This window comes from Oncorhynchus mykiss, chromosome 10 (genome assembly GCF_057628025.1).
Source record: "Oncorhynchus mykiss isolate SJ-2025 chromosome 10, ASM5762802v1, whole genome shotgun sequence".
NCBI lineage: Eukaryota > Metazoa > Chordata > Actinopteri > Salmoniformes > Salmonidae > Oncorhynchus > Oncorhynchus mykiss.
The window spans coordinates 15,331,017-15,343,967 of NC_143031.1; the positions used below are offsets into that span (position 1 = coordinate 15,331,017).

The 12,951-nt window shown below is 41.3% G+C and overlaps 2 protein-coding genes across 15 annotated transcripts in view; one reads left to right on the plus strand and one right to left on the minus strand.

The window, feature by feature from the left end:
* Window positions 1–2,321, plus strand: part of tcf7 (transcription factor 7) — a 63,046-nt gene extending 60,725 nt beyond the window's left edge. For 8 of the 14 annotated variants that reach the window (XM_036989339.2, XM_036989333.2, XM_036989337.2 and 5 more), the window contains one exon: window positions 366–2,320. In XM_036989339.2, the coding sequence (XP_036845234.1) occupies window positions 366–388 (23 nt within the window). In that variant the 3' untranslated portion in view covers window positions 389–2,320. 14 annotated transcript variants of the gene reach the window in all.
* LOC110533383 (S-phase kinase-associated protein 1) lies at window positions 2,219–12,191 on the minus strand. The gene is made up of 6 exons (XM_021617521.3): window positions 11,889–12,191; window positions 11,020–11,116; window positions 10,784–10,857; window positions 9,655–9,798; window positions 8,452–8,592; window positions 2,219–3,024 (listed from the first exon to the last, which is right to left on the minus strand). The coding sequence occupies exons 2-6, from the start codon at window positions 11,114–11,116 to the stop codon at window positions 2,989–2,991; spliced, it is 492 nt and encodes a 163-aa protein (XP_021473196.1). The 5' UTR covers window positions 11,889–12,191; the 3' UTR covers window positions 2,219–2,988.
* Window positions 12,192–12,951: the final 760 nt, after the last annotated feature.

A 12,951-nucleotide genomic window follows, 5' to 3' on the forward strand; every position in this document is an offset into this window, starting at 1 on the left:
TTCCCTCTCTCTCTCTCTCTAAATATGTCCTCGCGCCTTTACATGCGGTGGCACCAAGTGACTCACGTTATATTCTGGTAATGATCATGAGATAAGGTGTGCTACTTTGGTTTTGCATTTGGTTGAAGAAGAGGCAAACAGCTGCTGTTTGTTAACAATTAAGCTTAGAACACAACATTTATAATGTTCATTACAACAACCACAAAAATCAAGGAAACGGCATTGAATGATCTATACATATTCAATGGTATTCAATGGATTTGCAGTTAAATATCTCTCGACTTGACCGAAAACTCAATTCAATCATGTTGAAAACAGTAAAAAGTTCATTCTGGTGACACTTTGCATCCACGCTTTATTCACAGATAACTCTCTTGACTGTTCCTAGGAGGAAAAAGAAGTGCATTCGATACCTTCAAGGAGGATGGTGCACCAGCCCCACTTCTTCCGATGGAAGCGCTATAGACTCGCCCCTCTCCCCCGTTGACGGCATCCCCCCTCAGCCTGCTTCCCCCTTGCACCTCCTGCCCAGCAAACACACACCCCTTATCCTCTCAAAATCCACGACCACAGAACTGTCTTTCAAAGCTTTAATAGAATCATCCCAACAGCACGACAATATCCATCATCATCATGACTGTACCCTGCCCAAGTCTCACTAGCCAGCAGCCTCACCTGCCCTGTCCCCTCTCACACTGCCTCCCACCATTCCAACACACAGACACAACCCAACCAGGACCAGACCTGGAGTGGGAAGCAACACACTGGAGATAGACTTTCACCACAAATATCCCCAAACAACAAGGGAGCCAACGAGTCTGGGAGAGGATCAAGGATGACGTTCACATCAATATGACTGACTTATTAAGTGCTCATGTCATTTTCACATTGCTGTACTGAAGGCAGTACTGTATGGTCAGGGATGACTGCTTCTATTCAAACTGCCTCAAGTCAAATTGATTCCTTTTCCAAAGATTTTTACAGAGTACTGTGCTCCTCCTTTTCATAAGACTTACATTCAGATGTGTCAAAGGAACCTTTTCCAACATATAGTATTTATATTGATTAACAATGTGGTATAAGGTTGAAACTATAAGGTAGAAATTATATATTTTTTCGCTGAGTAAACATGTTATTGTCTCCCTTTGGAGAGAATCATCTCTATGTTATATTCATTTGTTTTAGGCACTTCCTGCTTGTCAGTTAAATTCTTGAGATACATTATTTTGATGTAGGTTTCTCACACAGAATTACAACATTCTTGGTGTTTGTTCATATGGATGCAGTTATATAACAAAAAAACAAGGCAACAGTAAACATGTCATCCCCACGAATTATTCAGTGCCCCCCCCCCCCCAGGTAGTGACAACAATTAGAAAGTATTTTCTGTATATTCATTTTTTTTAAAAGTAATAATTATCTTTGGCTGTATGTAATGGACCGAGCTTATAGGTTCTAATGGGAAACGTGTTGCTCATAAGGAGATGCATATATGTAAAAAATGTTAAAAAGTAATGACTGTGGCTCAAACGGGACAGGACATATGCTTGTTTAAAGTTTGGAAATTTAGTTGATTACTATAGTTGCCCCCTTGGGCCAATCTGTCATTTTGTAAATGCCAGATCTCTATGGCAAGACGCATCATTCACCCAGGTTCTGTAAAAATCGAGCAAGTGGTGTCAGATAGTGGGACTAATGTACGGATGTAGACAACACCAGATAGATTTCATCAAGGGGGACAATACATTCAGCAGTCTCTGGACTGCCTCACACTGAATGAACGTTCTGCTATTCTGTAAACTAAAGACCAAATGGGTACCATATTTCATTGTGTTGTAAAGTTTTATAAATGTTGAATTCCCTCTATAAATAAACTTTAATATGTTATGTAAAGGGTTTTTAAAAGTTCTGTTTAGTCTCTCAACCATTTCTGAAGCAATACATGTTTTTTTTTAACGTTTTCCTTCTCAGAGAAAACGCGTTTTGTGGATAAGTTTTGCATTAGCTTTGCCTTTCATTGAAGTTACCACAGATGTCATTTTCAGTGTGTGCATGTTCCACCTAAGTGTACCAAAAATACATGTGAAAAAACAATGGTTAATTTACTGCTTGCAAGCATTAAACTGCTTCCATTGGAGATACTATAGGCTGATAGTCCATAAGATGCTAAAGCTACAACACAGCTCATATCAAAAAATGACCACACGAAAACGTTGTGTACTAAACAGTCCACCTTTTCTATTTTTAACACATTGAACGACTTCTGCTCTCGATGTAATACTCATTTTTGTTTTGTGTATTAAAGTATTTTGAAAATCTGGATCAGTCTCCTTACTATTTCACATCAGATGAACAAGCAATCACAAACAGCAGACAGACATTATTTTAATTCATTTACTAACTCCTGGAATTGAATAGTAATCCTAAATGTCATTTTCAGAGCAGAACTGATTAAAGATTCCAATCCAAATAGGTAAATACCATAAGTTGTGTGAAAGACAGCACACACACTTCAACAAGTATTTCCAATCCACAGGACATTTCACACATTTACCCCCACTTCAAATGTCCTATTAACGCTCGTCTCCCTAAGATGACGCTAAAACAACGGCACAGAAGAGGCTGCGATTACAAAATTCAGTATTGAGCCATCATTTCAGTTGACTCAACAAAAAAAAAAGATGTAAACATGTTCATTAAAAAAATACTATAGCAATTGAAAACGGGGAGAGCGGTGCAGCTACTCTAGAAAATGGAAAGAAAACCCAGAACCCAGACTCGTGAATATGAAGTGAAGTAAAATGTGTAAAAACATGACATTTATTATTTCGCACCATACAAGCAATGGAAATGGTCATGCTATGAGTACACGGGGGGGAGGTCTGTCACTCTAATAGACTAAATGTAATATTAACAAGTATGAACAACGCAGTGCAACCAACTACTGGAACAATCCTTTCAGTGTGTTAGTGTTGGAAGACAACTCCTCTATTTCTCTTCACACCACTGGTTCTCCTTGCGTACCTGAGGGGGGAGACAATGGAAAGGCAACACAGAGTGTCACATCAGTCAGATGCATAATATCACAAGAGCTCTGTGTTCAGGACTGAGGTTATGACCCAAATGGCACCCTATTCCTTTTATAGTGCACTACGGGCTCTGGTCAAATCAAAAGTAAGGCACTGTATAGACTAGAATAGTATAGAGAAGGTATTCCCAAACTGGGGTACGCAAATGATATATTTTTTTTAATGAATACTTCACATTTTCAAACAGTACATTTATATTTTCCAACAGGGCTATACATGTGGTTCTCACCTGAGTAGCCTCGTTTCACTGCCAAAAATAAAATTAAACCATCTAGTGTTCAGTGAAATAACAACACAATGTCAAATACAGGTAGCCTAGTCAATTAATTAACATCCAATCACATTAACTGTTACTCTCTCACTGGAAACCTCCACTCTTGCGCAGACATTCAGAAACAAAGCATACCATTTTAAAAAATGAAGCCACGGGAGTTTGAGTGAGGATAAAGACGACTTCCGAGTTGTAAGACATGTATAAAAGCAACAGATACCATTCATTAGAAGGGGCTAGAAACGTCTTATATAGTGAGCTACCAAGTGTCTAAGATAGGCAAGCCCCATACTATTGTGGAGGACTTAATTCTTCCTGCTACCGCAGATATGGCTGGGACAACGCTGGGGGAAAAGGCCCCAAAAAACTATACAGACAATTCCTTCATCAAACAACACTGTTTCACGACTCATCAGTGTCATGGCAGGAGATGTTTTGAAACAATTACTACTTTGCGTAAAAGCCAGTGAATTATATGCGTTACAGCTGGATGTGTCAGACGTGGCGGGCCTGGCACAGCTCCTGGTATACAGTCGTGGCCAAGTTTTGAGAATGACACAAATATTAAATTTCACAAAGTCTGCTGCTTCAGTGTCTTTAGAAATTGTTGTCAGATGTTACTATGGAATACTGAAGTATAATTACAAGCATTTCATAAGTGTCAAAGGCTTTGATTGACAATTACATGAAGTAGATGCAAAGAGTCAATATTTGCAGTGTTGACCCTTCGCTTTCAAGAACTCTGCAATCCGCCCTGGCATGCTGTCAATTAACTTATGGGCCACATCCTGAATGATGGGAGCCCATTCTTGCATAATCAATGCTTGGAGTTTGTCAGAATTTGTGGGGTTTTGTTTGTCCACCCGCCTCTTGAGAATTGACCACAAGTTCTCAATGGGATTAACGTGTGGGGAGTATCCTAGCCATGGACCCAAAATATCAATGTTTTGTTCCCCGAGCCACTTAGTTATCATTTTACCGTATGGCAAGGTGCTCCGTGCTGGAAAAGGCATTGTTCATCACCAAACTGTTCCTGGATGGTTGGGAGAAGTTGCTCTCGGATGATGTGTTGGTATCATTCTTTATTCATGGCTGTGTTCTCAGGCAAAATTGTGTGAGCCCACTCCCTTGGCTGAGAAGCAACCCCACACATGAATGGTCTCAGGATGCTTTACTGTTGGCATGACACAGTACTGATGGTAGCGCTCACCTTGTCTTCTCTGAACAAGCTTTTTTCCGGAAGCCCCAAACAATCGGAAAGGGGATTCATCAGAGAAAATGACTTTACCCCAGTCCTTAGCAGTCCAATCCCTGTACCTTTTGCAGAATATCAGTCTGTCCCTGATGTTTTTCCTGGAGAGAAGTGGCTTCTTTGGTGCCCTTCTTGACACCAGGCCATCCTCCAAAAGTCTTTGCCTCACTGTACGTGCAGATGCACTCACACCTGCCTGCTGCCATTCCTGAGCAAGCTCTGTATGGTGGTGCCCTGATCCCGCAGCTGAATCAACTTTAGGAGACGGTCCTGCCGTTTGCTGGACTTTCTTGGGCACCCTGAAGCCTTCTTCACAACAATTGAACCGCTCTCCTTGAAGTTCTTGATGATCCGATAAATGGTTAATTTAGGTGCAATCTTACTGGCAGCAATATCCTTGCCCCGTGAAGCCCTTTTTGTGCAAAGCAATGATGACGGCACGTGTTTCTTTGCAGGTAACCATGGTTGACAGAGGAAGAATAATGATTCCAAGCACCACCCTCCTTTTGAAGATTCCAGCCTGTTATTCGAACTCAATCAGCATGACAGAGTGATCTCCAGCCTTGTCCTCGTCAACACTCACACCTGTGTTAACGAGAGAATCACTGACATGTCAGCTGGTCTTTTTGTGGCAGGGATGAAATGCAGTGGAAATGTTTTTTGGGGGATTCATTTCGTTTGCATGGCAAATAGGGACTTTGCAATTAATCTGATCAATCTTCATAACATTCTGGAGTATATGCAAATTGCCATCATGCAAACTGAGGCAGCAGACTTTGTGAAAATGTATATTTGTGTCATTCTCAAAACTTTTGGCCACGACTGTACAGTTGAAGTCGGAAGTTTACATACACTTAGGTTGGAGTCATTAAAACTTGTTTTTCAACCACTCCACAAATTTCTTGTTAACAAACTATAGTTTTGGAAAGTCGGTTAGGACATCTACTTTGTGCATGACAAGTAATTTTTCCAACAATTGTTTACAGACAGATTATTCCACTTACAATTCACTATCACAATTCCAGTGGGCCAGAAGTGTACTACATACACTAAGTTGACTGTGCCTTTAAATGATGTTATGGCATTAGAAGCTTCTGATAGGCTAATTGACATCATTTGAGTCAATTGGAGGTGTACTTGTGGATGTATTTCAAGGCCTACCTTCAAACTCAGTGCCTCTTTGCTTGACATCATGGGAAAATCAAAAGAAATCAGCCAAGAACTCAGAAAAAAATTGTGGACCTCCACAAGTCTGGTTCATCCGTGGGAGGAATTTCCAAATGCCTGAAGGCACCACGTTCATCTGTATAAACAATAGTATGCAAGTATAAACACCATGGGACCACGCCGCCGTCATACCGCTCAGGAAGGAGACGCATTCTGTCTCCTTGAGATGAACGTAATTTGGTGCGAAAAGTGCAAATCAATCCCAGAACAACAGCAAAAGGACCTTGTGAAGATGCTGGAGGAAACGGGCACAATATCAACATAACCTGAAAGGCCGCTCAGCAAGGAAGAAGCCACTGCTCCAAAACTGCAATAAAAAAGCCAGACTACGGTTTGCAACTGCAAATGGGGACGAAGATCGTACTTTTTGGAGAAATGTCATCTGGTCTGATGAAACAACAATAGAACTGTTTGGCCAGAATGACCATAGTTATGTTTGGAGGAAAAAGGGGGATGCTTGCAAGCCGAAGAACACCATCCCAACCGTGAAGCACGGGGGTGGCAGCATCATGTTGTGGGGGTGCTTTGCTACACGAGGGACTGGTGCACTTCACAAAATAGATGGCATCATGAGGTAGGAATGTTATGTGGATATATTGAAGCAACATCTCAAGACATGTCAGGAAGTTAAAGCTTGGTCGCAAATGGGTCTTCCAAATGGACAATGACCCCAAGCATACTTCCAAAGTTGTGGCAAAATGGCTTAAGGACAACAAAGTCAAGGTATTGGAGTGGCCATCAAAGCCCTGACCTCAAGCCTATAGAAAATGTGGGCAGAACTGAAAAAGCATGTGCGAGCAAGGAGGCCTACAAACCTGACGCAGTTTACACCAGCCAAAATTCACCCAACTTATTGTGGGAAGCTTGTGGAAGGCTACCCAAAATGTTTGACCCAAGTTAAACAATTTAAAGGCAATGCTAGCAAATACTAATTGAGTGTACGTAAACTTCTGACCCACTGGGAATGTGATGTAAGAAATAAAAGCTTAAATAAATCACTCTACTATTATTCCGACATTTCACATTCTTAAAATAAAGTGTTGATCCTAACTGACCTAGACAGGGAATTTTTACGAGGATTAAATGTCAAGAATTGTGAAGAACTTGAGTTTAAATGTATTTGGTTAAGGTTTATGTAAACTTCCCGACTTCAACTGTATGTCCGTTACGTTTATGGGGGGGTTCAATTAAGGAAGAGATCCTCTTCTGGAAACCAGGACAACATGAGGATATTTTTTAAGACCTAGACAGCTTTGTGACATCAAATGGACTTGTGGTCAAGATGTGTTGGTATCTGTACTGATGGCGCAAAAGCCATGACAGGGAGTCATAGTGGATTTGCGTGCAAGCAGTTGCTCCAGATGCCACTTGGGTACTCAGCAGCATCCACGAGAGGCTCTTGCTGCCAAGGGAATGCCTGACACCCTGAAAGAAGTTTTAGACACTACAGTGAAAATGGTTAACTTTGATAAAGCAAGGCCCCTGAACTCTCGTGTATTTTCTGCATCATGCAATTATATGGGGAGCGACCATGTCACACTTTTACAACATACAGAAGTGTGCTGGTTATCAAGAGGCAAAGTATTGACACATCTTTTTTAATTGAGATATTAAGAGATGAGGTTAAAAAAAAAAGTTTTACTGACCATCATTTCTACTAGTCTGGACTGAGGACAGTCCGATTAAGAAGTTCGAGCTCTTTTCTGTCTGCATTAACGAGGACAACACACAGGTCTTTCCATAATTATATGATTTTTTGTGTCCAAATGAACTCAAGCTTACGGACAATGTCAAATGTGATATAGCAAAGCACCTGAGTGAGCTGGATGCGCAATAACGCAGGTACTTTCCCGAAACGGACGGCACAAACAACTGGATTTGTTATCCCTTTCATGCCCTGCCTCCAGTCCACTTACCGATATCTGAACAAGAGAGACTCGTCGAAATGGCAACAAGCGGTTCAGTAAAAAATATAATTTAAATCAGAAGCCACTGCCAGACTTCTGGATAGGGCTGCGCTCAGTGTCTTGCCTTGACTAATCGCGCTGTTAAGACACTGATGCCCTTTGCAACCACGTACCTATGTGAGAGCGGATTCTCGGCCCTCGCTAGCATCAAAACATCAAGGCACAGACTGTGTGAAAAATTATTTAAGACAGACTCTCTCCAATACAACCCAACATTGCAGAGTTATGTGCATCCTTTCAAGCACACCCTTCTCATTAACCTGTGATGAGTTATTCACAATTTTCGATGAACAAATAAGGTTTTATATGTAAGATGGTTAAATAAAGAGCAAAATTATTGATTATATTGTTATTTGTGCCCTGGTCCTATAAGAGCTCTTTTGTCACTTCCCACAAGCCGGGTTGTGACAAAAACTCACACTCGTTATGTTTAAAAAATGTATTGTATAGTGTGTGTGTATGGCATGCTTACAATGACGGCAAAAAATAACATTTGAGAGTGCGCTGACCCTGGTGCTAGAGGGGGTACGCAGCTGGAGGTTGAATGTTTGAAGGGGTACGAGACTATAAAAAGTTTGGGAACCACTGGTAGAGAATAGAGTGCCATTTGGGAGGAGTCCTGAGAACCACAGAAGGTCTTATTACCTGGGCTTCCTCTTCCTCTGTGAAGTCATTTTTGATGTTGAACGTCTTCCTGATCTCCTCTGGGGTCTTTCCTTTGATCATGTTGGCCACCGTCTTGCAGGTGACATCTAGCAGTCCTTTGATGTCTAAATAGTTTGCAGCCTAAACATAAAATAAGATCAAATTAAAAGAGAATGAGGATGAATGAAAGCAACTGCAAATGCTTTGACATGCCTGGCTTCCACGTGAACTATGTCAGCCCTAAGCTTAGGCTATGTAAACAGGTTTCAGGAGATGGGTCAAACCTGCTGCTCAAATGATATACCTGTGTCACAGTTCCTAAAAGCCCCCAGCACTACAAAAATGTTTTGCACAATTCCTGCAAAATAACCAATGCATTAGGTGTGCTTGTTTCATGTAATACACACATACTGGACTTCCTGAGCTGCATATAGATAGGAAAAGAAAACGCAGCCGCCTCCATATGTTTCAATGCAAAGCCGGCGGCAGATAAGCACCTTGACACTACCACAGGTAGGGGCTTCACCTGCCGCTCACATAGGGAGTTTATTGGACGCTCAAGGTAACAAATAAATACAAAAATGTTACTTTTGCCTCCCCTCATTGACCATTGTTTTTTTGGGATAATCCAGAGGTATCATAACAGCCACTACTTGTACCACGAGAGTTTGATGCTTTATAAACTGGGCGGCGTCGCCGGTGTTATTGACTCCCTGTGTGTAAGACCCTTTAGTAATTATAGGCCCTCTAATTATAACATGTTATTAAGCACCTACTTGTCACTCAAAGCACTTTACTAGTGCTGTACAACAGTATGTTCAGCGAGCTAACCATTGCCTAAATTAAATTCAAGATCTGAGACACTTCCTCCTTGTAAGTGTGCAGGTGTCAAACTCTTTCTGTGAGCGGGAAAGGGGTTATCTAGTCAGTTGCACAAATGAATACATTCAACCGAAATGTGTCGTCCGCATTTAACCCAACCCCTCTGAATCAGAGGTGTGGGGGGCTGCCTTAATCGACATCCACGTCATCGGGCACCCGGGAGCAGTTGTTGTGGTTGGGGGTTAACTGCCTTGCTCAAGGGCAGAACAGCAGATTTTTCCACCTTGCCGGCTCGGGGATTCCAACCAGCAACTTCTTGGTTACTGGCCCAACACTCTTAACCGCTAGGCTACCTGTGAGTGGGAGGCGGTATGTACGCACTAGAATAAGTTCGAAGAGGGTCCCTTGGTCCACTTTGAGGAACTCCTGGTCCCAGACGGGTATGTCATCCGTCCTTTTCTCCTTGTTCTCGTCATCCTCGGGGGGAGGGGGATCATCTTTGTGGTGGGTGCACCACTGGATCACCTGTAGGGAGGAAAGTGAACAACTAGTCCAAGCACACTGAGCGAATCAAAAGTCAGACATGCCATGTGTCCTTCTTCCATTCAGTCCCGTTTCAAAAGGCCTAAGTTGAGGAAGCACACAGGAAAGTTTCTGTTTGGAGCTTCATGCTTCTGGCAGAGATAGAAATGCTATTCTACAGGTGTAAGCGCCAAACTGACAGCCATCAAGATTGGTTTTCCATTTTACTCGAACTTCAGGTTTCACCACAAGCCAGGCAGGACATGTAAGTTGTCTAACTATGCAAACACATTTTCCCAAACAAAATGTAATTCCCCCAAACAAAATTAGATCCATTAATTACATGGATACAGTTGCTGAACAAAGCAGCTTGTCTCTCAGTTGGAGAGACGCATACACAAGACATTGTACAATTTGGCAGGGAGGAAATAACAAAAGTAAACTTTAATCCTACAACCCTTCACACAGTATTAATCCAACTAGCACTGGTTGGATGGACGAAACACCTGATGCAGACAATCCCACCATTTTGTTTATAGTGATTATGAGAGGTGCTTTTGTTATGTTATACTCTTCAAATCATCCATGACCACATGAACTCTGGACTGTGGTGTTCATCCCTAAGGACAACTATCCCTACCATCAGTGTGGACCCTCACAGTGCCTCCCACATAGGTAAGGATCTCTGTTACAGGTTTGAGACCATCCTTCTGTCTACAAGTTTAACTTTTATCGGTTTCTAATTGTGCCAAAATGTTGCACTTCTAGGAGAAAAGCCAAGCCTGGTTTGGATTCAACTGAATTGTACCACTATGGATAGAATGAATGTACAATACAACAGAGAATGGAATTATTGATAATAAAGCAAGCTCTGGTTGGGAGCAGGCACTTTACTAAGGTTCTCCATGGCCATCTCCACACAGTTTACCTGTCCCTCAGTCCATTGCACCAAATATGGGATGTGTGACAGTGCGTCCACTCCACTTACCTTCTTGAGGATAGCCGCATTCACATTCGGGAGGGGGACTGGATCATCATCTCCTTCATCATCCATACCCAAATCTGTCAAAGACAACCATTAGACAAGTGCACACAAATGCTGCAAGACAGTTTTGATAAATGTATTTTACCGTCTGAACTACTGATAGCTATGTATGCTACGTCAAAGATGTTCAACCTCATGTTACAAACGCATAACTACAGAGTGCATAGCTAGCTACATACCTTCCAGCATTGTCTTTATTGTCACAGACTGCTTTGCTATTTCCACATCCACCTCAAAGATCTCTCCATCTGAACTTTGCAGTTTAATTGTTGGCATCTGTAAAATAACAGGAAAACGGTTGTCAGCTTCAGTCTTAAACGTTACCTAGCAGAGTGATGACTAATATCGGGGGCCATAAAGTACATGTTATATCGCTAGGTGACACAGAGACCTACTTGGCTAACAAACCAAGTAGCTAACAGTTAGCTGACGTTAGCGACATTAGTTAAGGTGGCTAGCTAATGTTAGCTAGAAGGCCATTTCCGTGGATGCTGTTAGCTACTAACGTTAACGTTCGCTAACTAGCGAAGTATCTTAACGCCAGTAGGTACCTAACGTTACCGAAACACTTGCCATGTAAGATTTTAAAACATGTTATGGTAGACAGGTTACTTAGCTAGCTAACGGTAGCAAGCTAATTCGCTAACTACCAGTTCACGCACTAACTTACTAGCTACCATTAGTATAGGTTGAATATTACATGAGCTAACCTCGATTCCAGCTAACGTTACTGTCTGGGCAACTGTCAACAAAAAAGGGAGTCTGAAGCGGTCCAATGCTGAAATAAGATAGACTCAACGCTAGCTAGCGTTACGCGTAACATTTAACAATAATACTTTTTGGTAACAGTAACTAGCTGTTACTGCGAACGACAGCCAGGAAACGAAGCTAACGCGGCTAGCTAACTCAGCGTTGTCAGTAAGGCCCCGTCTTACTAGCAACCATATTTAACCTATTTCCATTTAGCTAGACATACGAATAATACATTCAAAACACCCATTATTTCACAAAGACATAACTACATCATATGTAAATGGCAGTTACTTACTATGAACGTTTTAAAGCAAATTCAGATAATTATTTTTTAAACGTCAACAGGGCCAAACCGAAGCACAGGCAGCCAGTGGACCTATATTAGATGGCCAGCCAGCTAAGCTTTCGCTTTGTCAAATGTGGGGAAGCGAATGAGTAGTCTTGTGATATGCCTGTACATTAGGAGTGATTTTCCCCATTTAGCTAAATTAAAACAGAATTTCACCCAGTATCTATTTTTATGCTAATATGTTAATATTCTGTACGTTACATTTCTGCGTCCAAAATTTATAAAATTATATCTGCGCATGTTACTCTTTAATGCTGTAGGCTGTCAATGGTCCCAGCGTAATAAAACAAATCAGCGTAATTGTTTCACTCTTTGTGCAGTCCTATTGTATGCCAATTAGAAAATACGTGAATATATTTTTTGAACCCCATGTCAGTGATTGCTGGCTTACCCTTTTTGGGACCTTATTTTATTAGTAGGTACCTTACAGCACTGATGGAAAGTATCTGTACTTCACTATTTATATTTTTTACAACTTTTACGTTATAGACCTAAAGAAAATAAGCTATTTTTTTCCTGACACCCAAAAGTACTCGTTACATTTTGAATGCGTAGCATGACAGGAAATTTGAAAAAAAAAAAAATGTAATCAAGAAAACATCCCTAGTCATCCCTACTGCCTCTGATCTGGCGGACTCACTAAACACATGCTTTTTCTTTTATAAAATTGTCTTGAGCGTGAGAGATCGCCCCAGGCAAGCCGTAAATTTAAACAAAAATAAGAAATTAGTGCCGTCTGGTTTGCTTAATATAAACGATTTGAAACGTATACTTAACTATATTTAAAGCCAAATACTTTTTTACTGAGTGACTTTCACTTGAGTCATTTTCTCAAGTGATAAGCTACTTTTTCCCACCACTGCTTTCCATCTATCGCATGTAAGCTCCAAATCTTTACCTTGACACACATTCCGGGTTGTAACTTCGAGTCCTGCCATTAGATGGCCCTCTTTCACCATAATTTGTGTATTTCCATGTTACCTTCGACACCTATCAACAATTACACGTT

Bases quoted from the DNA above. Each gene is read 5' to 3' on its own strand.
- LOC110533383 (XM_021617521.3), bottom strand. From the start codon at position 11,116: ATGCCAACAATTAAACTGCAAAGTTCAGATGGAGAGATCTTTGAGGTG. The intron at 10,858-11,019 runs GTATGTAGCTAG...TGTCTTTGACAG, and splicing joins AATAAAGACAATGCTGGAAG to ATTTGGGTATGGATGATGAA. The intron at 8,593-9,654 runs GTGCGTACATAC...TTTTATGTTTAG, and splicing joins CCCTCTTCGAACTTATTCTA to GCTGCAAACTATTTAGACAT.